The sequence below is a fragment of the Eleutherodactylus coqui genome, chromosome 2, assembly GCF_035609145.1.
Source record: "Eleutherodactylus coqui strain aEleCoq1 chromosome 2, aEleCoq1.hap1, whole genome shotgun sequence".
In the NCBI taxonomy this organism is placed as follows: Eukaryota; Metazoa; Chordata; class Amphibia; order Anura; family Eleutherodactylidae; genus Eleutherodactylus; species Eleutherodactylus coqui.
The window spans coordinates 117,475,967-117,503,891 of record NC_089838.1 but is presented as its reverse complement, the minus strand read 5'-3'; the positions used below and the strand labels follow the sequence as shown (position 1 = coordinate 117,503,891).

At 46.1% G+C, this 27,925-nt stretch overlaps 1 protein-coding gene across 1 annotated transcript; it reads left to right on the top strand.

Moving 5' to 3' along the window:
* Positions 1-6,646: 6,646 nt before the first annotated feature.
* Positions 6,647-27,617, top strand: NT5DC3 (5'-nucleotidase domain containing 3). The gene is made up of 14 exons (XM_066591429.1): positions 6,647-6,885; positions 10,518-10,702; positions 11,682-11,756; positions 12,735-12,790; positions 15,404-15,494; positions 15,931-16,068; positions 17,446-17,506; positions 18,314-18,416; positions 20,276-20,377; positions 21,114-21,195; positions 21,287-21,373; positions 22,434-22,574; positions 24,070-24,134; positions 25,193-27,617. The coding sequence occupies exons 1-14, from the start codon at positions 6,690-6,692 to the stop codon at positions 25,452-25,454; spliced, it is 1,644 nt and encodes a 547-aa protein (XP_066447526.1). The 5' UTR covers positions 6,647-6,689; the 3' UTR covers positions 25,455-27,617.
* The last annotated feature ends 308 nt before the right edge of the window (positions 27,618-27,925 follow it).

Below are 27,925 nucleotides of genomic sequence, written 5' to 3'. Positions count from 1 at the left end.
GGCTCCTTTTTGGCCTGAAACATTTCATTGTCTTCTGCTAATTACATTGCCCTCGGCTGTCTACAGTACATCATTACAGCCCACCTCAGAACAGGTTGTGGCTGCCAAATGTTATTTAATTGCTTTAAGGCATCTGAAGTGGGGAAAAAAGCTACTCTACAAAAAGTCTTCATTAAGAATATCTAACCGTTTTGTGTGCGCAGCTCCTATACAGGTAACTATGTGTCTGCATTGTAACAGAAAACCCTTATGCCCCGTTTAGACGGAATGATTGTGCAGAAAATCATTAAAATGATCAAAGCTGAACAATAATAATCGTTCAGTTTAAATACAGCCAACGACTGAACGATGAGCGAGAATTGGAAGAATGTGAAACACTGAATGGTAAATGCCCGAGCGTGGACAAGCTGGTGAGATCCTCAGCCCCTGGAAAAGGTCTATTAGGCTTCTTTCACACGAGCGCATATCAGCCGGCCTTTTTCACGGCTGGTCGATATGCGCTATGATCTGATGCATTGGATTCCAATGCATCAGATCACATGGCCGTATTCCTGAGACGTAAAAGTGCCCGGCAAGGCCAATATAGCGCCAGGGGGGTTTAGGTCGGGTCCAAAAGATAGTCCTGGAACTATCTTTTGGGCCGGAATACGTCTGCCGATGCATGGCCTCCTATGGGAGCCCATGGCAGCAGCCGTAGGTGGGAGGGAGGTTAGTAGCGTGGCTGCTAAACTCCCTCCATCTGCTCTCCTACCCAGAGGCGTAACTTGAAGCTTCTGGGCCCCCATGCAAAACCTGTAACAGGGCCCCCAACTATAATGCTTTATTCATAGTACTTGGCTCCCTATATGGAGAAGAGAGGCCTTATGGGCCCCCTAAGGCTCTTGGGCCCGGGTGCAACCGCACCCCTGCATCCTCTATAGTTATGCCCTTGCCCCTACCCCATGCAGGCTCACTATTCTTCTTCTCCCTGCTGCATCTCTGCAATGGGAGGGGACGGGGGCAAAGCTACACACCGGCCCGCCTCCAACAGGGGATGTGGGCAGAGCTAAGCTCCTTGTCCATAGCCATCAATAGGAAGAGGCGGGATGGGCCCACACTTAGCTCCGCCCCCTCCCATTGCAAAACCAAGCGGAGAGGAGAGGACAAGTGAGCCTGCGATGGGGAGGGAGGGGAAATTTGCGACAGCATGGTGAGCTCACTGCATATGCATCAGGCCAGATTTGTGCGCCCGTTCACAAGCTTCTACGCCACAGATGGAAGCGTACATTGGCCGGCCGTGAAGACGCCGGCCAATATGCGCTCGTGTGAAAGAAGCCTTAGTCTGATCCTGCAGATATACAGGGTCCGGCAGAAGTAACTCCTTTTTTTACATTTTTTAAAACTATTTTTAATAATGTTACTTCTGCTGGACCCTGTATGTAGTACATTTGATAATGTATCCTATTCCTATTCTCTATGGTCTAGCTGCATGCTCACTATTATAGAGGGTGCTGTTAGTGGATGAGTATAACATGTGGAGAATAGCACTATAGTGAATGTGTATGTATTCATTACAAACATGTCAGCTGTGAGCTGCTCAGTAGAGATGAGCGAACGTACTCGGTAAGGGCGATTTCGCAATCAAGCACCGCGATTTTCGAGTACTTCACTACTCGGGTGAAAAGTACTCGGGTGCGCTGTGGGGCCGGGGGTTGCAGAGGGGAGTGGGGGGTAGCAGCGGGGAACAGGGGGGAGCTCTCTCTCCCTCTCCCCCCCACTCCCCTCTGCAACCCCCCGCTCACCCACAGCGCACCCGAGTACTTTTCACCCGAGTAGTGAAGTACTCGAAAATCGCGGTGCTCGATTGCGAAATCGCCCTTACTGAGTACGTTCGCTCATCTCTACTGCTCAGTAATCACTTGAAAAGAGACCGCAGTTTTTAATGCAGTAATCTACGGAAGGGATTTTTTTTGGTTCCACTAGATAGTGTGAGAACGAAAAATTGCAGCATGTCCTATATTTGGGTGATTCTGTTCAGGAATCTCCTATTATTTCCTATGACAGCCAAAGAAAATCGCACCCACATGTAGATTGCAATGCGTCTTTCTATTGTTAACATTCAAACAATATGCAATTATCAGGCGTGCAGCAATGTGTTAATCTCGCAAAATGCATTGCAATTGCACAATAAAAAAAAATGCGATATTGGTCCGAGTTCCTCAGACGGATCCGGTACTTTGCAGTTTCTGATTGGTAAGTTGGTCACTAAACTACAGTGCCAGGACGTAATTGCCCTTTAAGTAAGTAGTGTAATCATCGCGGACTAAGCAATCCAATGCATGTAACACATTCAATTCTGGGCTTGATTTACCCAGAAGTTGCATTTTTTGAAATATACAGGCTTGTTGCTTAGCAACATGATACTTTAGGAAGTGACTGCGCTATTGCACAGTGGAATCTCATGTTGCCTGCTAATCCATTTAGCAGCGGGAAATACCAGATACTTAATATAGCTGCTCGGTTGCACAAATATAGGCTGTCCATTCATATCTTGTGACAGGAGCACGTTTATTACGTTGTGGGTCTTATGACAAACATGGCATGGGGATAAACCGAAAATCAGAAACGTTTGCCGTCAACAGCAATTGTGGCTTGGGAATATTGGGAAGTTGCAGGAAAAAGAAAGGAGATCCAATATAGCCAATGAATGCAAAACATGCTGTTTCTGCATAAATTAGGGGAGTTTACTTCCGAGGGACTTGTGTTATGTATGAAAAATAACACTATGCACGTTCTATGTGGATGACACAATACTAAATAGCTACTACAGTAGCACAAAGGCCACTTTACACGCGAGCGTAATGCAAGTGCCTTTTTGTACCGTTATTATAGACGTGTCCAAGCCTGACCAAGGGGCTACTGACCTGAAATCACAGAATACTAGTGTGGGCTCAGTAGACCCGCATTTGGGCCAGGACACTCATTTGTAAGAAAGCGCCTGTAAAAGGTGCAAAAAGGCACCAGTATTATGTTCATGTGAAAGCAGCCAAACAGTAAGACCAGGAACGTAACAAGTAAGGCCGCCTGCAGACGGCCGGGTCGGATCCGGCTGCGAGAATTCTCGCAGCGGGACCCAACCCGAGCGCCTGCAGAGAGCAGCGAGTCGCTCACCTGCTCCCGCGGCCACGGCTCTTTCATGTGCCGGCTGCCGGGCGAGCCCCGCACACAAATAGGGAATGCTGCGATTTGTTTGCCGCGCGAGATTTTGCGTGGCCAAGTCACGGCCGTCTGCCTAGGATTGCGTTTGTTTGGAATTTTAGACCTTATTCTGGGTTTTTTGTGCCACTGATTCCCATATTCCCATCCATTTCGTTCTAGGAGCTCTGGTGTTTGAGATACTCCTGATGCCATTGTCTAGTTCTGCTATACTTACTTTATTTTCCCACCAGCTTTTGCTTACTATTAGTACATATGATACATATTGCCACCGCTGCACAGCAAACTCGCATTGATGAAACAATGGAACGGGTTTCAGCTACAAATGTAGCAATGCGTTCCGAGGACAAGCAGCCATGTTTTCCCCCTTACTTGTGTAGGACTGTTCAAAAGAGCGGAGTTCATATTCACACGAGTTTTGTGCTTCTCGCAACACACAAAACTCACAGGAGATTTCCGCTGGCGTGAATGTAGCCTCCATGCTCTGAATGCATCATGTACATAGCAGTGTGCCATTAGTGGCAGTAAGGGCATTCCCATCTGAAAGGTGGCGGCCTATGGTCCTGACTGGATGATGGCTGGAGCCCTGTCCTCCGTAGTCGGGGGGCTGCAGTGTTGTGTTCTCTTTGGCGGTTCTTTAGCCCGCGGGTGGTCTGTTGGCACAAGCAGCACTCACACTGCTATTAATGAGGCCGGACACCAGTGAGGTTCTACATGCAGAGGTGGACTGTGTGAAACAATGTATCACATCACCCTTCTGATCCATGTAACGGAGCAGACCTGCCCATTCAAGAAAAGAGACGGCCGGCACACGGGCGCCATGCATGTGCAGTCCATTTTAAAAAAGCGATACAGAACGCAAACTGCGCTTATTTCAGGTTCTTTTACAGACATTAAAAATGGAAGAGAAAAGGTTAGTTTTTTTTGTTGTTGCAGAATCTTTTCTTTTTATGCAAGTGTGCACTTACTTTTGCCTCAGGCCGACTTCACACAAGCGTTTGCATATTTGTGCGCACACGATCACTGGGCTTTTGCGAAACGAACACTGATGTTTTTGCACACACATCTGCGTGTTTTACTTACGGTGTGCATATATGCACCAAAAAAAAGGCACTGATGCCCCCGTCATTGAAATGGCTCATTAGTCTGAGGAGTTCCAGATTCTTTCCCTGCAGCCTCCGCAGTGTTACACGCTTCCCCCAGCGTACGGCGCATCTCCATTGACTTCTATGGGGACTTTTTGTCTGCAGATTTGCAGTAAGATAGAGCACGCTGCCTTGGTTCTTTTGCGCAACTGAAATGCGCCGGAGTAATTCGCTTCTGTGAAGTCGATGGGGTCTGTTCGCAGCGTATCGCGCGCCGGCCTTCGATGGGGTCTGTTCATGGCGTATTGTGCGCCGGCCTTCGATGGAGTCTGTTCGCGGCGTATCAAGCGCCAGCCTTCGATGGGGTCTGTTCGCAGGGTATCGCGCGCCGGCCTTCCATGGGGTCTGTTCGCAGCGTATCGCGCGCCGGCCTTCCATGGGGTCTGTTCGCAGCGTATCGCGCGCCGGCCTTCCATGGGGTCTGTTCGCAGCGTATCGCGCGCCGGCCTTCCATGGGGTCTGTTCGCAGCGTATCGCGCGCCGGCCTTCCATGGGGTCTGTTCGCAGCGTATCGCGCGCCGGCCCTCGATGGGGTCTGTTCGCAGCGTATCGCGCGCCGGCCCTCGATGGGGTCTGTTCGCAGCGTATCGCGCGCCGGCCCTCGATGGGGTCTGTTCGCAGCGTATCGCGCGTCGGCCCTCGATGGGGTCTGTTCGCAGCGTATCGCGCGTCGGCCCTCGATGGGGTCTGTTCGCAGCGTATCGCGCGTCGGCCCTCGATTGGGGTCTGTTCGCAGCGTATCGCGCGTCGGCCCTCGATGGGGTCTGTTCGCAGCGTATAGCGCGTCGGCCCTCGATGGGGTCTGTTCGCAGCGTATCGCGCGTCGGCCCTCGATGGGGTCTGTTCGCAGCGTATCGCGCGTCGGCCCTCGATGGGGTCTGTTCGCAGCGTATAGCGCGTCGGCCCTCGATGGGGTCTGTTCGCAGCGTATCGCGCGTCGGCCCTCGATGGGGTCTGTTCGCAGCGTATCGCGCGTCGGCCCTCGACGGGGTCTGTTCGCGGCGTATCGCGCGTCGGCCCTCGACGGGGTCTGTTCGCGGCGTATCGCGCGTCGGCCCTCGACGGGGTCTGTTCGCGGCGTATCGCGCGTCGGCCCTCGACGGGGTCTGTTCGCGGCGTATCGCGCGTCGGCCCTCGACGGGGTCTGTTCGCGGCGTATCGCGCGTCGGCCCTCGACGGGGTCTGTTCGCGGCGTATCGCGCGTCGGCCCTCGACGGGGTCTGTTCGCGGCGTATCGCGCGTCGGCCCTCGACGGGGTCTGTTCGCGGCCTATCGCGCGTCGGCCCTCGACGGGGTCTGTTCGCGGCCTATCGCGCGTCGGCCCTCGACGGGGTCTGTTCGCGGCCTATCGCGCGTCGGCCCTCGACGGGGTCTGTTCGCGGCCTATCGCGCGTCGGCCCTCGACGGGGTCTGTTCGCGGCCTATCGCGCGTCGGCCCTCGACGGGGTCTGTTCGCGGCCTATCGCGCGTCGGCCCTCGATGGGGTCTGTTCGCGGCCTATCGCGCGTCGGCCCTCGATGGGGTCTGTTCGCGGCCTATCGCGCGTCGGCCCTCGATGGGGTCTGTTCGCGGCCTATCGCGCGTCGGCCCTCGATGGGGTCTGTTCGCGGCCTATCGCGCGTCGGCCCTCGATGGGGTCTGTTCGCGGCCTATCGCGCGTCGGCCCTCGATGGGGTCTGTTCGCGGCCTATCGCGCGTCGGCCCTCGATGGGGTCTGTTCGCGGCCTATCGCGCGTCGGCCCTCGATGGGGTCTGTTCGCGGCCTATCGCGCGTCGGCCCTCGATGGGGTCTGTTCGCGGCCTATCGCGCGTCGGCCCTCGATGGGGTCTGTTCGCGGCGTATCGCGCGTCGGCCCTCGATGGGGTCTGTTCGCGGCGTATCGCACGCCGGCCTTCGATGGGGTCTGTTCGCGGCGTATCGCGTGCCGGCCTTCACACGGCTGTATTTGGGCGCGCGCAATACGCTGTGAAGAGAAGCCATTGGATTCAGAGGGTTCATCACATGTGCGGATGTGTCCTGGGGCGGAGGGGCAGATACTGATGGAGGAGCAGATACTGGTGGTGGTGACACCGGCTGTACGGGGGCTTGTTCACATGATGATGCCGGAGTAGCTGACAGGACTCAGCCCCATTGGTGGCAATAAGTGGACGCACGGTGACTGAGGGGCTCCTCCACAGCGCCACCCCCAGGCACTTTCTCTGCCTCCTTCTGCCATCTGTCCCCATGTGAGCTGCCCGCCGCCGCTCTTCAGGGTTCCCCGGTGCCGCCCCCTCCTGGCAGTGATGTCACTAGTAGGTGCCGTCCTCCTATATAGAGGCGCCGCCGCTCTCCGCGCACGCAGTCCAGTTATGGCTCACGCTCGGGCTATTCTCAGAGGCTGCTGCCGGCGGCTGAGCCTGTCCGCAGGGAGGAGGGCGGCGGGGAGTCCCGGACCTCCGCTCAGGGGCCGGCAGCTCACGGCGGGTTACTCCACCGGCCCGGAGGACGGCGACATGCGGAGGTATCTGAGTGCGCACTACGGCGAGGCGCGGAGGAGCATCAACGGTGAGTGCGGCCGGCGGCTGAGACAGGTGGCGGCTGCCGCGGACTGTGCCTGCAGGGGCACATGGAGGAGCCGGACTGCTGGCACTGCGCTCTGCTGCTCCGGCATCAGCAGGTGTGCCATGATCATGGACCTCCTCAGTTGGAGGATGGGGTTCCCCGGGCACCAAGTGTAACTTCTGGAAACTATCTGCCCACCTTGGCATCCTATTCCCCTAATAGACCTGCTGGTGTGTGTGGTGAGCCTGGCAGCCCCGGGTGCCCCTAGTCTGTATGCTGACAGAGGCCATGCGTGAGATGTGCCCCCTTTTCCAGCAAAGCCCACCCATGCCCCCAAGCATTGGAAGTGCCAGTATGCAAGATGCCCAGCCTTGATCTGAAGTGGTGACCCCAGTAATAGTGCCTCCCCCATCAGAAGCTGTGACCCCCTCCCCCCCCCCCCCCCCCCCTACTGATGACAGTGTGGTGGCTGCCCGGACGGAGGGGGTGCCCTACTTGTGGGGCTGCCGGCGTGCAATTAATATGGGCAGTTAAAAAATAACTAAATACTTTATTTTTTTTTTTTTGCTCCAGACGGATGGCATTCACATGTAACTCCCGGCCGCTCGCACGGCGCTGGTAAAAATACTGCGCTTCAGCGACTTTACAGCGTCTGATTGTGTTTGCAGAACCGAAAAAACGCAGCCACCACCTTCTGCTGTGTTTTCAGCATCACTAAAAACGCTCCCCATTCATTTCAGTGGGCAAAGCACAGAAACGCATGAAATAGACCCAACGGCGTTTACAAAACGCCATATTTTAGCGTTTCATGTCTGAGGAGCGCCGTTAACACCAATGGTGGCATTTGATAGTGTTTAGCGCTGTGCTGGAAAAACTGGTGTTAGACTGGCCTGACACAATGGGAACGAGCGCTGATGCTGGCTTTACACGGACAAGATCGTGCGATTTTTCTTGCGATGCGACGGCGCTACAGATCACGTGTACACGAAGCCCATGGCTTCCAATGGGTTCCTTCACCCTAGCGATGTTTTATAGCCTGCGGAATTGCCGCAACGGATTGGCTGTCCCGTGTAGACAACATTTTTGACAAATCTCGTCCCCATGGCTGGCCCACGCAGGCATTAGCGGCCGCAGGCGGATACCCGCGGCAAATCTGCCCTGTGTGAACCCAGCCTTACAGTAAGAAATCCTACTGTCAAAGCCCTAAAATAAGCCCTAGCCGCAGAGGGGGAAAAAACATACATCACCTAAGCAGCACTGCCAGCTCCGCTGTGTCTTCTCTCAGGTCCCCAGAACTTTTCTTCAGGCATCTCTTCCTTGTCAGGGAATTGAAAATTACTGCCTTTGATTGGCTGAGCCGCGGCACTCGAGAGCCAATCAGAGCCAGCACTTCTGGAGGCAGGGATTTTTAGTTCCCTGACAAGGAAGACATGCCTTAAGAAAATTTCCTGGGACCTGAGAGAAGATGCGGCGGAGCTGAAAGCGCTTAGGTGATGTTTTTTTTTTTTTTTAAAACTGCAGATAGGGCTTATTTTTCAAGCTCCCCCCCCCCCCCCCCCCCAAAAAAAAATCCTGGCAGAAGAGCGCCACAAAGTTGCGATATTGCTGTGATATTGCACAGACAACCGATGCGATATCGCTGCGACTTTTCTTGTGGCGGTATTGCGTCACCCGTGTGGAACAGGCCTGGGTCTGACTTTGTTTTATTGCTGCACACATGTGCGCCATGAACTATGCCCCTTTTGCGTGCGGTTTTGGCACATATTACTGTACCTTTTGCACTCGCAGGGCCTGTTTACATGGATGCAGAACACGTCCCACAGCCTATTTAGCCTAGTGAGCCCCACATTTGTTCTATGTCCTGCAGAATTGCACCACGTGTTGCTCATCTGTGCGTGTATTGCGTCCACATTTGCGCACGTCCCATAGACTTTTATAGGGACCCTTTGTGCACAAAATTAGAGCATCCTGTTGCCACCTCTTCCCCCTGTAAGTGATGCACATGAATCCAGAGATGGCATGGCTATGTTGTTCGCAAAGAGCAGCCAGCGCTAAGCGGATGACACCCTTTAATCCCCTGCTGTTGTCCCCAGGCACTGTCCAAGGAGAAGTGGCTTCATGCTGCAGGCAGCTTCTCCCCTGCACAGCGCCCTTTCCCCACCAGACCTGATGTACTGTCGGGCTTAGTGCATCGCTTGTGACATACACTGACAGTGCGTCAGGTCTGGTGAAGAAAGGGCGTCGTGAAGGGGAGAAGCTGTCTGCAGCACAGAACCGCTTCTCCTTACACCTTACCCTGGGATGGGGGCAGGACAATAATAAAATGAGCCTATGGCACAGGTGGACCAAAAACTAAATATAAAGGACAAATAAACTGGATTATGGGAAGAGCTGTGCCTGCACTAGATAGAACAGTGCAAGCACAGCTGGAGCGCCCTCTTCTGCTATGCAGATGGAGTGAGACATGCTGGGCTGTCTTCAGCTAGCTGTAGAGCTGTTCTGTAAGAAAATTGTACAAACTAGGCTAATAAAACCTATTGCAAAAAAAATGCTTTCCTAGGGTTTCCAAGTTTTTACAGGATAGGTCACCAGGTCTTCCCCCTAACCCTCCCCATTTATCCGGGCTTGAGACTAGCGTATATGAATGACTCCTACACTCTTAGGCCGCCTGCACACGGGCGGAAATCCCACTAAAAGCCTGCATAGGAGTGCATTACAATACGCACTCCTATGCAGACGGCCGCGCGAAATGTCGCGCGGCAAACAAACCGCGGAATGTCCTATTTTTGTGCGGGGCTCGCAGAGCCTCGTACAGAAACGACACTCACCCTGCCGCCGGCTCCGGTCTGTGCATGCGCCGGCTGCCCGTCAGCCGGCACATGAAAGAGCCGGGGCCACCGGGCGCGGGTGAGTACGCGCTCGTCTCTGCAGGCGCTCGGGTCGGGTCCCGCGGCGAGAATTCTCGCCACCGGATCCGAACCGCTCGTCTGCAGGCGGCCTTAGAATTGCTAATTCTGTACATTAAAAAAACACTAACTAGGCTGAAAATGCACCCATTTACCGCTCCACTGATGTCACAGGGTCTTCTGGTCCCAGTGGTGTCACTTGGACTGGTAGTTGATCATCCCAGGCCTGTATATGGACATCGCTGACGTTGGCTGCGGCTGTGACATGCTTGTTTACCCATCTGCAGCCAATGTAAGCAGACCAGATGAGCCACAGCAGCATGGGAGATATTCTCAATTTATTTGATTTAATTCCCACTGCCACCAATGTGCCATTAATCAGACAATTCCTTTCATCCTCCCTATTAAGCTGCAAGTGCAAAACCATTGTATGACTGACATGTTGCCGATGTACTATGGTTGTATCACTGAGTGTTTGGATGGTGACTTTTGCTCTTGTTTCAGTATGTTTGTATCTTGTGTGTGTAAAGGAAACCTGCCTGAAGCACCATAAACTAGCCTGTGGGGCAGGTGAGCTGGTGGAGGTATGTCATACCCAACCACTTCCTTGCTCCCAGGGCATTCGCCTCTATAGCCCGTACCACCAACAATCCGCCTCTTCCCCCGAGTCCTGTGGATGTGCTCTCCCATACAAGTCTGTTTGTACCTTATTCTTCTTTCCTCTTGCAGAGTTCATCCCTTCTATTTCAAGTAACATGCTGAATCCAAGTGCGATCTTCTCCAATAATGAAATGAGCCTGGAGAACATTGAAATTTATGGCTTTGATTATGACTATACTTTAGCCTTCTACTCTAAGGATCTTCACACTTTGATTTTCAACACCGCACGCAACCTGCTGATTAATGAGCATCGGGTAAGTCATTCCCGTGTAAAGAGAAGTATAAAATAAGTAATCCCGACATATCATTCAGCCCTGTGTTAGTGACCTGCTGTGTTCACATGCTACAGTCCCTTTAAACACATTTAATTAGTTTATTATTTTAGAATAATCATTAGGCTGAAGCTTCCAGTTCTTTATAGCTTGCTTGTTGGCTTTGCTGTATAGACTGGGACATGAGGAGTTATTTTATTACTAACTCGCCCACCTTTAAAATAACTGTATATTGTGGGAGACCCAAATACACCTGCATAGCAACACTTCTATATATACACATGCTTCTCTATGGGGAGATTGCTGGGCTTCCATTACTTCCTGCGGACTGCAGAACTTTCTACGGCTTTAACATAGTAAAACGTGTTCATCTACATATGTACCCCTTCAATTTTGATCCCAAGGAAGGCAAAAAAGCCAATTTTCTTCATTTTAAGGGAAAAACTCATTCCTGACTCCAATCTGTTTTGTCTCTGTAGAGGCTGCAATTTGTATTAACCCCTTAGTGATCACCCATGCATGTTTTCACATCCTGGGTGTCTGAGCTATATTCTACAGGGCTGTGAAAACATGTTGGCCCTGTAGAATAAAGTTGCGGGATTGGGGAACATGAAGCTAGGAAAGAGGGAATGGTACACTTAGAGGTGCTGTAAGTCCTTGAACTTGACATATGTTTTGGTTTGGATCTACAAATGGTGAGAATATCCTGGTCCTAGGTATATAGGAACCTGCTGCAAATTTGTATGCATGTACACAAGGATAACCATTCTAGACAGCCATTGACCCTATATGGTTTGGACAATGCAGCAGTGATGGCTTCACCCTCTGGGACTAAGTGATAAGTAAGCCTGACTGCATTAATTAATGGCAATTATAATAAATATACACCTTTTTTAAGTCTTCAGGTGTTATGGGCTTTAGTTCTGTATTTTGCAGTTTATTGTAACTTCTTTTGTTACAGTATCCAAGTGAACTGAAAAGATATGAGTATGACCCAAACTTTGCAATTCGAGGTCTTCACTATGATGTCCACAAGGTTAGTATTTGGACACTTGGCAATGAAGGTCTTCTGTTGAGAGGTGCAAAGCTTCTCTGGTCCCATGCTAAACTGCTCCTTCTTTTTGAAGGATTCTCGTTAACAGTGAAAGTTCATTTGGAGATAAATGCTACAGAACCGTCTCCCAGCCAGGGCTCCCCAGAACAGACCGCGCTTAGCTTCAGCTTCAGCCTGTCCAAGCATACCGGAGTCAAACTGCAGGCCCAATTCCCAAAAAAGTTGGGATGCTATGTTAACCCCTTAAGGACAAGGTTGTTTTGTACCTTAAGGACCAGACACTTTTTAGGGATTTTACCCATGTGGTGGTTTTACAGCTTTGTTTTTTTTTTCTTTTTCCTTTAGCTACTCAAATTATTTTTGCTGCGTTTTTCCTTTTCCCATGACATATAGGACTATTTATATTTTTTAATATGTTTTTCACTTTTTTTTTTTTTTTTTTTTTTTTTTATTGGGGGTAAAAAGCTTTAAAAAGATGACCTTTTTTTAACACTTATTTTTTTTTAAAATTATTTTTATAGTTACACTAAAGTATGGGTTCCTTTTTTTTGTTTCGGACGTTTTGATATATAGTATGTTTGGTTTTGGTCTACAGGGCGCATATGGCGACGGTTTTTGTTGTCTGCTTTGTTGTTTTTTTTTCTTATGTACGTATTGTTTTATTCTGCAATATTGTAACTGCCTTTTTTTTTTTTTTTTTACTATCTATGTCCCCCATGACATCATGTAAGACTTCTTGGGGATATTCACCTTTTTTTTTTTTTCTTTGACACTTTCCCACTGTAGCTGGGGCATCCATAGGAGCCCCAGTCACAGGGGAAAGCAACCCCTATAGTGACATTAGTCACTGGCAGAGCTGCCAGGGTCTAGCTTGACCCTCCATCTCTCCAGTAGCTCTTATAATTGGCTAGTATGGAAATGCTGATTTTTTTTTTTGTCTTTCTATCCCTTTTTTATAAGGCACTATTAATGAAGATCGATTCCTTCCATTACATCCAGCTGGGCACAGTGTATCAGTGAGTCACACTATCAGTATTGTTGGTTTGTTTAGAACTTTTCACAGACATCACATCTATTTCTTGTACCAACTCTAGACTGATTTGTATCTATACAATCTCCACTTTAGACTCCAGAAATGACTATCTGGAACTGTAGACTAGTGTTTCCCAGACTCCACTCCGCACTTCTTTCCTTGGTATTGCGCAGGTGATGTTGTTTGACAACCTGTGTTCTCTATAGGATATCCTGAAAACCCGACCTGCTGGGGAGTTGTGAGAACTGGAGTTTGAATCCATGGTCTACACCAGTGTTTCCTCAATCGGGGTTGTGGCACTGCTGCAATGGCTGCCTGCTGTGAATCTCACCCCCCCCCCCCCCCCATATTGTGCTTCCCGCCATGTGAACGCCCCGTAGATGTGAGGCATTTTCATGTGAAAATGGCCTTGCATCACTGTGGGCGTAAAGGAAATCCCCCGCCGTGGCTCTCACAGCCGTGGCAGAGGATTGTAGAGTTCTCCCATTGCTTTCAATGGGGCCAGTGCTGCTGCTGCCAGTCCCATTGAAAACAATGTGTGCTGTGATGCGAGATCACACAGCCAGATAGAACGGGCTGTGATTTGTTTACCGCATAACACATCGTGGTGCCATGCAGGAAACCATGGCTTGCGTGTATGACCCCATGCAAAAGAATGGGGTTCATACTTGTCTAAAAACGCACATCTTGCAGAGTTTTATCGCCTGCGTGAAGGCGATCTTATGGAGGGTTCTGCTGCCGTTTTCAGCTCTAACTGAATTGTCAGTATGTGATCCTAGCCATAGCAGTGTCGTTTTCATTTAGATTACACATACCAAACTGCTCATAAATAGGATTGTAGAATAAACTGTTACTTGCTGTACTTGGTAAGCCCAAACTTGGCTGCTAAATCCGTTCTGGACTAAATGGCAGCGTGAGGCATCAGCATGTGTTCACCTCGTTCTGGAATTAAAAGTTGCTCCATAATGAAATCTCCTTTAATCTGTAGTGTGAAACCCGCTCAGATCCAAGTCTCTTAGCCGTTCTGCAGACGGTTAGCAATTAAACCAATCCTCTTTTCTGCCTGTATTTGGGCAGAGGTCCCAAAGGGGTTAGACTGGGCGTGTTGAAATTAATTCTGTCATCGGGTTCATGCTATGTGATCTTCGAAGGGTGACAGCACTGGATGCTGGGAATGGTGGAGTAAAAAACAAACAAACATCCGGCTCCCTGTTACGTCCCCTAACACCATGGCTTAGGTTATAGCGCTGTGGGGATGTGACAGGTTCCCTTTAAACTTTATTACAGCTTGAGACTCTCAGATTAGTTGAATGTGGCCCTCGGACCAGAAGGTTTGTGCATCTCTGGTTTAGCTGAGATTTGGTACTAGGATGCTTATAAAGGGGTGTAAAGCGTACTGCGGTGATCCTGGATCCTTGGATGGGAACATTTGAGATTTTCCTGCAAAGCTCAGCTATTTTATTTTTTTAAAATTCTACTTGTTCCTTTCGCCTCTTGGTACAATCATACACACCGTGTAAATGTGATTACAGAGCAAGTACTGTGATGTAGTATGGTCAGTGTGAACAGACTGAAAGGTGTGTCTTGTTGACCTTTTGAAACCGGATTGTGCCAAAAAGTGGTCCCTGAGCCAAGACTCTGGCGTTCCACATGGGTAACTACATGCTGTGTGCATACAGCTGAGTGGATATAGTAGGTTTGTGTGCGGCCTAAATCTAGTGCAGTTCAACTTTTACAGTAGGAATGCCTACTATAAAAGCTCAAAAATAAGCCCCAGCTGCATTAAAATAAAAATAAATCACTTAAGTCGCTGTCAGGTCTGCCGCACTTCTACTCGCAGATCCTTGTTACTTGTTTGTAGTCTTCTGTCAGGACTTCTTGGATTGGAGGCTCAAAATCCCCGCTTCCAGGGAGTGCTAGCTGTGATTGGGGTTCTCGAACGCCAATCGATGAATGGCTGTGATTGGGGGGGAAAAACCCGCCTCCAGGAAGTGCTGCCTCTGGTTCTTGAGCGATGCTCGAGAACCAATCAAAGCCAGCACTCGATGAAACAATTTCCAACCAGGAAGCTCTGCCAAAGATACAGAGGAGACGTGTGGCAGAGCGGGACAGTGCCTTTTTGGTGATGTATTGTTCGGGGGAGGGGTTTGTCTTGTTTCATGCAGCTAGGGCTTATTTTCAGGGTAAGGTTTGTTTCAAGTCGTTCCCGGCTAACTTTTATAAACTATACACATCAGTCTTGACTAGGTGGTGACATGCCGTTGTAAGTCAGGATGTCTTGACATACATGGTCTGTCATTAACTATGCATATTCTCCATTCCCACTATTCCCACCCACCCCCCATTTCTATCTCTAGTTGGCTCATTGTACTCTGCCCATTTTGCAAGACTCAGTGTATGTTGTGTGGTGGTATGTGTTTTTGTGTTTTTTGTTTTGTGGTGTGTTTTGTGTTTTTTTTATTTTTGTCACAAGGCTGTCCTACATGAGATGACACCATTTCATAATATCACTTATAGTGCAGGTTGATGCAAACAAGATAATTACATGTGTCCTAATTACTCCCATGTGGTGTAATACAATGTAACTTATTTTCAGAGGATTTCACGTTGTACCTGATTGCGAGGTCATCGATATGTATCAAGGTTCCCATGTGCCACTGGAACAGATGAGTGACTTCTATGGAAAGGTAAACTTTGTCATTCTTTCCTATACTGTAGATTATCTGTTAAACATTAAGTATCTTGACATGGTCCGCTGTACCAGCGAGTATTGCTCCATGTGTTTTACACAGGAGTCCTTCCATTTCAGTGAGCTGTAACAGAACTGGTGATAACTAGGACTTCTCACTCAGTGCCCGTGGGGTTGGGGGCGGACATGGGCCAGCAGTCGCCAGAGATCGCGACTTAGTTTCCGTTTGACATAGACATGTCTGATGCAAAATAACTGGACTTATAATGCAATTAAGTGCTCTGTGCTGCCCTACCTATAAGATGACCAGGCCTTGTGTATGAGGCGTAGGACTGACTTGTCACTTTAATTTTGGCAGACTGTTAGCGTGGGGTACTAATATGTAAAGGATAAGGGACCGCTGCGCTGTAACGCTTCCCTCTGTCACCTTGCAGAGCTCAGAAGGGAACACCTTGAAGCAGTTCATGGACATCTTCTCCTTACCAGAGATGACGCTGCTGTCCTGTGTCAATGACTATTTCCTAAAGAACAACATTGACTACGAGCCTGTGCATCTGTATAAAGATGTCAAGGTGGGTATTAGTCGCTGGTCCTCGGTGTATGCTGCACATCTGTAGACTTAAGACAAAGCCCATATAAACCTCCTGCAGTGGTGACTCTTCTAGTGTTCAGTAAGTATATGGTGAGTCCCCCTCATTTTTAGACGCGGATGAGAAAACTTTGCTGTACTCTCCCTATATGGTGAGTCCCCCTCATTTTTAGACGCGGATGAGAAAACTTTGCTGTACTCTCCCTATTAACGGCTCAGTTTTAGCTACCTAGTGGTTCCTGATCTTTCCTACTTCTAAGTAACCGAACTCCACCCCACCCCTTTTGGTAAAGCTTGTCGACTTGCTAATTAGAAGCAGATAATGAAGCATTTATTTTTCCTGACTGTAGGTTTTTATTCTGTTTGTACATGACTAAGGGGGTGGCCATATTGCCTGAGTTGCAGTGAACATTTAGAGACTCCTTACACACAGCAGAACACAATGTACAGTACAAGAGCTGACCCACTGACTTCTATGGGAGTGTGTTCTGGATATACAATGACCTCTGCACGGGTCACAGAATATAGGGAGGGGTAGAAAGTGTCCATCACCTATGGTGGATCCTGTGTCCTCCTATATGTAGATGTTACCTGTCACTGTAATCCTGCCTGTGATAATGAGAGGACTACTGAAAAGTAATCTCTACAGAACGGCTTATTGGGCTTGGTTGGCAAAACTGCAGTTTTTTTTTTTTTTTTTTTTTTCCTATAAATCTAATTTTGACATCAAACTTTTAAATCGCTAATAATTCTTACAAGTTTAATAAACTTCCTTTTGCCAAAGGATCATTCTTCTGAGGAGTCGTTCCCCTTAAGTGCTTACTGCTATTTTTGGAGCTACTTTTTGCTCCCACTGCTCAGTGCCGCTCTACCAGCTAAGGAAAATGCATACAAGCAGAATCTGACTGCATTCACATATAAGGCATCTGTGGTAGTTTATGAGGAATAACTAGGAAACGCATGATGGGGGACTCGATGACCTACTATTTCCTTTGCAGTGAAAGCATATTAACATGATGTGTATGGAAGGCATTTATTTGTAGTAGTTTCATTATCCAGTGCACCAAACTCGTACTGTAACATACAGGCAATTCCGGCATGTGAACAGTGGCAGATCTCTTGTACAGATCTGTAGCAAAAGCTGTAGATGGATTTAGTCCTGTCAATAAGCAAAATCCAGGTGGTCCTGTCTAAATTTTCTACAGAAACGCGTTGGAATTTCCTCCTCCGCCTCCTACTGTTACACTTCTAATTGTGATGACCTTTCTCTTGGATGGGCTATGAGGGGTCTATACTCCATTATGAGGTATAATAATCTTTATCACTCAGTAGTTTTTTGGTTTTTTTTTTCTTTAAACAGGATGCAATTCGAGACGTCCATGTGAAGGGACTGATGTACCGAGCTGTAGAGGCTGACATCGGTAAGTAGGGCCGCCTTCTAATACCCTGTTGAGACTAAGGCTTGTGACATGCTGATCCGTAAAATGTAGTGGAGTAGTCTTGCTACGTTCTGCTTGACTGGTCATTCTTTTTAGACGCCACAAGGAGATTGTATCTCTTTATGAGTGACATAAAATCATTGAAGAGTGAACTTTATACAGTAGCAGTTTTCAGCTGAGACCTGATATGAAGAATTTGACCTTTTCTCAATGCTAGGCCTGTATATTATAATCTGAGGCCTGGATTTATAGAGAAATATGAACTCTGAGAAAAAGAATCAATCACATTTGCTGCCAATTTAGTAGATTTCTCTACATCCTATGTATATGCAGAAGGCTAGACAGGGATTCATGAGTAGCCATGCCAAGTGGAGGGTTGGGATATACAATTGGTAAGACAGAAGGCCAAAATATTCAGATAAGTAACATGTTCCTATACTGATTTTTAGTCCAAAATTATATACTCCTGTAAAGGGGATCTGCCACTTTTTTCCATGGTCACTGATCTCCTAATAGGCAGACAGCTGTCAATCAGTGGGTGTAGCTAGCTGCAGCTTGTGAATACTGAAGACTAGTCCTCTAAGTATGTGCTATTTCTAATAGAATTGTATTCCCCCCCCCCCCCCCCCAAAAAAAATACTGCAGATATAGACCTCACTGTAATCTGCATGACTGTTACGATCGTGTGGCTGTGAAAAGAGGGTGACAGATTTCCTTTAAGAGTGTGCGCTTTGGTTTCATGTATGTGTCCTTTACATCTCTGTTCTATTAATGCATTTTTCTTCTTAGAGCGGTATATTTGCTATGGGGAGAAAACTCGTGCTGTGTTGGCGAAGTTGGCAAATCATGGCAAAAAGATGTTTCTCATAACAAACAGCCCCAGTAGCTTTGTGTAAGTGATTACAAATTTTGATAGTGGCCAAAAACAGGAATGGATCCTGAGCTGGGGCTAAAGGGGCTACAATGTATCATCCATTCACTTGCTGCTACTCTGAAAAGTGAATTTGCAGCTTACTGCAGTAGAATTGTAGTCCCAGTGCTCCTCCAGGTAATATAAAATGGTTTAATAGCGTGTCAGCCAGTACTGTAGCGTGATTGTTCTCAGTAAGGGAACCCTTCGTCATACTAATGAACTAGTTTGGATGGCACACAAATATAACACAGATGCTAAATGTTCACACACAAATTTGAGACTTATCTCTTTGCTCAGATTGTCTTGTGTTAAGTACTAAATCAGTCCACTGGGCTGAGGAATGTGACAGTTTTATAATGTTTATTACCTCTACTGCACGTAGAAGATGGAAATGCCAACTTTGCAGCACCACCTTAATGTTGCCATCCAATAGGTGGTGCTGCAGAAGTAGTGTTTCCATCTTTTATGTGCAGTAGAGATAACGGACATCATAAAACTGCCACCTTCTGCTCAGTGGACTGATTTAGTACTTATCTCTCTGCTCAGATTGTCTTGTGTTATTTTAAGTCTCTCAAATTTCTGTGTGTGAACATTTATTTAGATCGAGAGGTGTCATCCCACCCCCCTCCCCTCTACATCTGTATGTTATACTTGTGTGCCATCCAAACTAGTTTTCACAAAGGGTCGATAAGAATCTGAAAGCTCACTGTAACATCATGTATTTTTGTTAGCCAATCTACAAGATTACGTGGTTTCTATTGCTGGGAACAGTCAGTGGTCCTTCAGGATTGGGAGTATTTGGGTGAAGGTATAAATCTGAGTGCCCATATATAGTATGTGTCGCAGGTAAGTGAATATTATATATTCAAACTATCACTAAATATGGAAATTTATATTTCAATATAAAAAGGCCCAAAGAAATAGAGAAAAAAAATTATATAATATGGGTTCAGAGACAAAGTAGGCAATACAGATCTATAACCCCTTGTCTTGTCCTATCATGACCCTAATATGTACCCCAGAAGTGCATATACAATACCTACCAATGTGATTTGTTACCCAGATATTACACTGCACCAATAAATCAATTCAGCAAAGGAGTGCACTCCTAATCATGAAGTTGTAATCAGAAAGGCATTTTTTAGGGTGATGACTTGTTAGTAGGGCTGCACATATTGGGGTCATGATAGGGCAAGCCCAGAGGCTCTATATCTATGATATATAGTAAGTCCAGAAACGGAAAGGAGGTGATACAAAGTATATAGTATGCTAGAATATGAAAGAAAGATCATTAAAAAAAATTGGCCCATAAAGAGCATAATGTTATCATTGGCTCAGAATGGCTTAATCTAGTTTCTCTTATAATTGATCCAAGACCTATAGAATAGCAGCGGGATGTGTTAGAAATTGCATCTTTATTTACAGCTTTCCTTTTAAAGCCTTGTTCACATGAATGTCTTAGACCCAGTTTTTACAGAAATCCTAAACCGGAAAAGGCAAACCCTATGCCTGTTACATAGCATTCCTGCGTGTTGGCTTTGTTGGAGGAGATTGTAGTGCATGACACACTTGCACATATCTGTAATATTGGGAATACATCGCCTCAAGCTGGCTAAAGGATAAGAAACCTCTTTAGTCTTGGAGATCACATACAGTAAATGTTATGAAGGTGATCTATAGGATTGGAATGATGGAAAATGTTGGTCACGCCAATGATGCATTTTAGACTCGACATGATCGAACCCTTCCGGCCTGCCTCAACATTGATCTAGCTAGTTTATGTAAGGGCAGAAATGTGGATACCCTTAGTGACACTAATAATCTTCCTAACTTTTCAGAGACAAAGGAATGAATTTCATTGTGGGGAAAGACTGGAGAGAGCTGTTTGATGTCGTCATTGTTCAAGCTGACAAGCCAAACTTTTTCAATGACAAAAGGAGGTAAGTATTGTAGATTGTACTCGCATAGCGGGTAGAAAGGGTCCGAAATCTGCCTAATGCTTTCAGTTCTCACTGGTGTAACCATCCCCCTTGTACCTTTCTTTTATATCTGCTATAACTAAACTTACTGCATCTAACTGCAATAAATCTTCAGTATTCGTACTTTCACAACCTAATGTGTACAGACTGCTGTCCTCATATGTGGAGGAGACGCTCCTCTTCAGTACGGACACTACTTGTAGCAAAGTTGGTCTTAGAAAGTGTAACAGTCCAGGTATCTTCCTACATTATGATCTCTATGTGCTCGTGCCACAGACCGTGCCATCTGATATAGAATTCATTTTCAGCGACAGACTGGCATCAGATGTGTTTGTTTTTCCGTCACTGCAGCTAGGCATCAGTCAGCGCACACAATGCCATAATTAAGCCTTGGCACATGCATAGTCTCATTCACAATCTGATACTGTGCATCTTGCTCAACCGTATTGATGCAATGCTTAATGGTGGGAAGAGTTTTATAAAACTTAACTGGTTCAATCCAGGTTGTTTTCATACAAACCAGTTACTGCCGATGGCCTTCATAGAGTTGTTCCTAAGTGATGCCTTTAGGTGGCAGTCTGGAGACTGGGGTGGCATTTGGTATGTTCTGTGGCTGTCGAGACCTCTGGCCTCTAATGCTCTTTTTATACTACAGTAAAACTCTCTAACTGAATTCTTCTACACTTTCTGCCCTCAGACCATTCCGGAAGGTTACAGATCGAGGGGTTTTGCTGTGGGATAAAATTCACCAACTAGAAAAGGGGAAGATTTACAAACAGGTTTGTTCTGTAGCTTTTTGCATTGCAGCTGTTTTTAAAGGCTTGCAGTATAGTAACTTTCTTTTTTTTTTTTTTTTTTTTTGACTTTTAGGGCAACCTGTTTGAATTTTTGAAGCTCACTGGCTGGCGAGGATCAAAAGTGTTGTACTTTGGTGACCATATATACAGCGATCTGGCAGTAAGACCTGTTTATTTACTAAACTATGTAACATTAAATCCAGTTTAAGGCTGGGTTCACACAGGGCGGATTTGCCGCAGAATTTCCGAGCCGGCCGCAACGGAAGAGCATGCAGCAAAGCCGTTCCAAAACCCATGGCTTTTGAAGCTGCACTTATCCTGTGAAAATCTTGTGTTTTTTTTCACTGCGGCAATACCTCGAGACTTCCGCGGTAAAGCCGCCCTGTGGGAACCCAGCATAACACTGTTCTGTTTAAGTAACAGATGTAACTTGTTTCACTTCCATGACTTTTCTATTAATATTCCAAAAGATTTCTATACATCATGTAGGCAGCTGGATAAGTAATCGGTTGAATAAACCTATCTATTGGAAAATGTGTAAAATTATTATAGTAGCGAAGAAATACAGCACCCAAAGGAAGGGAGCTGTAGTAAATGGCATTTTACATGGGGTGGCTGCTGAGCACTGATTTGGCCCATATCCAGTTTGAGTTTTGCATCAAACTTGGACCATTGTAGGAAGGGAAGACAAGTGTAGTACAGCTGTGTGTGAGCCCTAAGCAGCGTGGAGCTGTCCTCTGGGACTTTGCTCTAATGTTATGCTAGTAATAAAGTAGTAAGAGATTAGATCAGGCACGTAGTCATTCTCAAATTAATTCCATTTTGGATGCACAAAAAACTTGCTACCTTTAGGCTGCTCACAGGCATTTGTAAAACACGTCATTTTAAAGAGATTTCAAACACGTTGAGCAGTTTTTAACATACCCCATCATTGCAATGGGTGGTGAGGTGTGTTAATCGGTGAAACGCACTAAAATAGATCGTGGCACTCGAGCGTTCATCTAAGAAGCCCCATTAGAATCAATGGAGGCTTTTTATAGTGTCTTGTACGGTAAAGGTTAAAGTCCCATAGTGCAAGCACCAAGTCATGGCTGTCACATTGTGACGTTTTCTCTGCAGACTGTCTTTGTGGGGTGGTTTGCCATTGCCTTCCCCAGTAATCTTGAGATTCAACAATGTGTCATCTAAACAATGCCTGGGCATAATTTCTTGTTTCCTAGGACCTAACATTAAAGCATGGGTGGCGAACTGGTGCCATTATTCCTGAGCTGAAATCAGAGCTTACCATCATGAACACATCGGAGTATATTCAGACCATGGCCTGGCTTCAGGGTTTAACGGGTTTACTTGAACGAATGCAGGTATGTAAAAAATACAATGATTACTTTTCTGTAAAATTCACTTTGCATTAAATTGTAGACGTCTATTGTGGGGCTAATGAGAGGACGCTTGGTCACTCTCTTCCAGTGTCAGGAAAGCTTATTTCTGGTAACCTACTTAAAGCCTCTTGGGATCTGCAACTAATTGTACATATCCTAAATTTCTAATGTAGAATTGAAAACTTGAGTGCAACATGCTGCTATTGGCTTAACTCACTGCATGCTCTCCATTTCAGTATGGGACTGTGTTGGAGGAGACACTTCTGCTCCCCTTTTAACTTCTGCTCCCTGATCAAATAAAGTGTAGGGCAGAACTGTTCCAGAAGCTAGCCACATTGGAAAAACTGTGGATGGAGGCAAGAATGGGCCTTCCCAATTTTCAATTAAAACTGTTCACCAGCGTTGTACAAATGGTGAACAAACTAACTTGAAAATTGGTGGAAGTAAGTAGATACAAAATGTACTTAACTGTTCTATGAATATGCTTGAATTGCTTATCCACAAGATGAGTGACAGATGCCTGATTACCGAGGGGCTGATTTACTGAGCTTAGTATGTCTGCTAAAGGATATGTTACTAAGGGTTTACTGACTGTCAACTACAAGCACTTGTCTGGAAATCCTATCTGTCAGTCCCATTGAGTTTAATAGAGCAGCAGCATGCATGCTCGGCTGCAGTGATGGAGGACAAGGGGCTAGTGTTGAATGATTATTTGAATATTCGGGTCTGGAGCGCCAGGCCCAATCTTTCAGAAACTACTTGAATCGGGATGGGCAGATTCCAACATGCATTAAAGTCAATGAGGGTGAAAATCAGGTGCACAAATTTGCCCTCTAAGTGGTGGTTCCTCTCTGAATGCAGTTAGCAATGCTGCCTTGCAGTGCTCAGATCCTAGGTTCAAATGTCATCAAGGACAACCACTAGACGGATGTTGAAAACCTCCAAACAGATTTTCCCTTTGGACAGACTTGAACCTAGAACTCGGCACTAATGCTTTGTGCTAACATCAAGCCACCACACTTGTCCTTTCTGCTCCAGAAGAGAACAAGAATAGAGAGAACCTTAAACCTATACATATTTTGCCCGTGGTCCAATTTGAACCTTGGACTTCAGCGCTGCAAGGCAAGCTCGCTAGCAACTGACCCGCCATACTTCTATTCCCCTTACGTGTTAGGGGAAAAAAAATAACTCAAAGGGACCATACAAACTCCAGGCAGATGTTTTCTAGAGTTGGACAATTTAAACCCCAGTGCCACAAGGCAACAGTGCTAGCCACTGAGCCACCAAGCTTCTTCCTCCTTCAGAGGAAATTTTTTTTTTTGTCTTTTTTTTTTTTTTTTCTCTGCCACCATTGCTCATTTTAGAATGCATCAATTACAGGGGTTGTACAATTTCCAAACATCCAAAATGATCCCTGAACCTTATTTCTTTGTATGTATAAATCGGTCCCCTACTGATGGGGTCTCATTTGTTACAGGTTTACAGAGATGCGGAGTCACAAATGCTTTTGCGTGATTGGATAAAAGAAAGGCAAGAGATGAGGTAATTTTTTTTTTTATTTTTTTTTAATATGAGCAAGAACTAGACTTTCCTCTCCCTCCACCCTGATATTAACTTGCAGGTACTAATTATGTTCTTTTTGGGGATGGCTCATTGGCCTTTCCCCGCAACAGACTCTCCCCTCTCCAATCCATACTAAATGCGTCAGCTAGACCCATCTTCCTATCCAGCTGCTTCTCAGACTCCTCTGCACTACGCCATTCGCTGCACTGGCTGCCCATCCACTACAGAACTTAATTCAAACTTGTTGCCCACAATACTCTGCATGGCGCTGCGCCACCGTGCATTTCTTTCCTCCTGTCCATACATCACCCAGCTCGTGCTCTCCTAACACACTCAGATTAAATACCCCTCTAATACAAACCTCACACGCTCGCCTCCAGGACTTCTCTAGAGCAGCACCGTCCCTCCGGATGTTTTGGGCTAGGGTGTTCCAAACAATCCCCTGACGCACGGAACTTCAGAGGCGCCTTAAAGACGCACCTCTTCAAAGAAGCATACCAAGCTTCCTGATCTAGTCCCCCACAATACACTTCCTGCCCCTCCATATGACTTCCTACTTTTGCCCATCATGTACACTTCCTGCCCCAGACCTCCTGTACTACACACTCTGTGTCCTAAAAACTGTATATTGCATGTTATCGTTGCTTTGCTGTGCTCCCCCTTGCTCCACCTCCTGTCCATGTACCTTCTGTATCACCCCCACCCACTTTGTTTCTGGCTAATTGAATACTATATGTAACTTGTAATTTCCTGGCTTTCCTTATTGGAAGTACACATACACTTTCTGATTCCCAATATAACTTCCAGGATGGCAGCCATTAGATGGTCAAGTGATGAACCCATAAATTGTAGCAGTTGAGGGGTTTGCATATGTTTTTGCTTCTCAAAATATTCTATTTCATCACAATCCAGTTTCATTCCCTTGGTAATGGTGTTTATCCCATAACACTTAGCACTCCACATACAGAAGTGGGTTACGGTAATGTTGTAAGTTATTCTACAAGTTACTGTCTAATATTATGTTCTTTCCATATTAGGGACATGGCACGAAAAATCTTTAACCCTCGCTTTGGTAGTATATTCCGGACTGATCACAACCCAACCTACTTCTTGAGGCGCCTCTCTCGTTTTGCTGATATTTACATGGAATCTCTAAGCTGCTTACTGAACTATGACCTACATCACACGTTTTATCCAAAGAGAACGCCCCTCCAGCACGAGGTTCCCATTTGGTCCGATCAGCAGTATCCCGGCACATTTGGTATCCCCTTCTTACAGGAATTTGCTCAGCTGAAGTGACTCCCATTGGTTTGATCTCCAGTCATGCACCATTATGGCTTAAATGGACGATGGACTGAATGTAGCTTTTAGAAGTGATTCTATGTGGCTTACTATTAGTGAAATGTAATGTTACCAGCCTGTATGGAGTGCATAGTGCCTCATGTACTTAGAACTGAACATGAATAGTGACGGATACAAAGCTGCACTGTTCTCGTTGGCTTATAGAACCATTACCGATCCATCCGTTTCCTTTCTGTAGTTCTCCTCATGATGCAGCTATTCTTACAAGTGTAGACAGTTAAAGGAGTCTTAAAATTGTATTTGTAGATTTATTTAACTTCTTTTTTAAATATATATAGCTCTCCTAAAATGCTAAAGTGTATAGTATCAACTTTAGCTTGAAGAAAAAATATCAGTACCCTAAGCTTCCCTGCCTTAATGCAACCTGAAATGAACTGGTATAGAAATGGAAAGCTATCAGTTCAGTTAAATCCGTAATATTAATGGACCTGTTCTATTCCTACACAACTACTCCATTGTCTATACCTTCCATCCAGTACTTTGCACTGACTGCTACTTTCTTTGCGCTGCTAGTTGCAAGGACTCTCGGTAGGAGAGGGTCCTAAGAACAGAGAAGGCTACCTGTTTACACACTATTTCAATGCACTGCTTTGCTTTATAGCATCTAGGCTATTTTATGTTGGTTTGCTACACTATGTATATCTTTACATTGATGATCAGCCATGGTAATGGGGTTTATCTCACATATTTAGCACTATACATACAGAAGTAGGTTGTGGTTTTAGGCACACTTGTCTTTGGACAACATTTTCATGATGGGAAAAGACAGCCATGTTAACTATTTATCATCTAGAAATGGTACTTCTCCAGTCGTAAGAATTTAGTTTAATGTATATGCAATATATATATATTTTTTCTCTATTGGTTGAGCTCATTGAAGATGTGCTGCAGTACAAATAAGAGACTGGATTGGTAACCTAATGTGGCCAATATGCAATTTGGTACAAAATAAGTTTCAGACTCTGAAGTATGAAGGGGAATAACGCGCACTCTCAAAAAGCTGTTTGTTCTGATGGCGTGTTTGTCTTTCTGTCACAGAACCGGCCCCAAATGCAGGAAGAAAGCGTGATTATTTATTCTTCTCTCCTCCTGCAGGAAGCCCCTGAACGGAGCAGGAGACTGAAACAACCCTAAACTTGTTAGTTCAGCGTCTAAAAACTATGAATTTCTAAATCTAACAAATCTCCTCTTCCAGCTCTACTAAAACTTCTGTAATAAGGCCTGCTCACAATGAGGTGGAAGCTGGGCATGTGCCAGGGTTAGGGGTAAATGTGGGTCATAAGTTAAAAGGTACAATGCAGCCATACAGTAGATCATGGATCTTGCAGTTTTTGGATCTCTTCCTGCGATCTACCACACGTTGCACTCCTGGCAAGAAAGTGCAGGGTTTTCATTCTGCTTCTTATTGGCCTGCGGGTGGGCTGCCTACTCTGTTCTGAGATGCAATCTCCAGTATGTTGTGGTCTCCTTGGCTCGCACTGTAACGCTGCTTTCCAGCTCTACCCTTCTTCCGTCTTGGAGCAAGTTAAGAAGCCCCTATCCTTATAGCAAAAGTTTTGGGGGCTGTTTAAAGAGAAGAAAATTGGATAAGCCAAAGGGCATGCCATGAATGTCCATTATGGTGAACCCTCTGGTTTTATATATTTGGTATAGTAGTTTATATTATTGAAGCTAGCCATCCCTATAGATATTACGGTAGTACATTCTGCAAATGTCAGTCAGTGTGAGGGATGATTGGTTTAGTCTTTTAGTTCATTCTTTGTGTTGGCAAGTGACTTGGATATTTCTCGTGTGGTCGCAGACGGTCTGACGGTTTACACTGCGGATTATAATCTAATGGTATTGTATATCTGCAGTTTGTATACATCTAGACCAGTAGGATTGTAAGTACATTACGTTGCCTTATTGCACACTTTATATTTAGTAAATGCGGATTTAAAGTATTTATAAATGGTATCGGCAGATCTCCACATTGTATTTCAGTACAATCCTGTGCAATGTCCACTCCTAGCAGGTAAAATGATGAAACTATATAGTAATTATTGTATTATACAGTTATGTAGTTTTCTGTTTTTAATAAAATTGTGATTTTTGAATATTCATGTGAAAATCTAGAGATGTACTAAACTCCTTGTCCTGAGCACTATGATTACATAGGTAATGGCATGTTCACTTCAAATAGACCATCTCTTGTGGTACAATTACAGTTTCTCTGTAAACTATACAATAGACACATTTTTATGAGATGTTTTAAAGCAATTCTGCCAGTCTTTGCAATGTTAGAAGGCACTGTGAAAATACTACTCAGTAGGGCTCTGCCCAACTACTGTAGAGAAATGGGTAGGGGTACTTTTACACAGAACTGTTAGGCACATAAGCACCCGACAGCGATAGTTATTCAAGTCAAT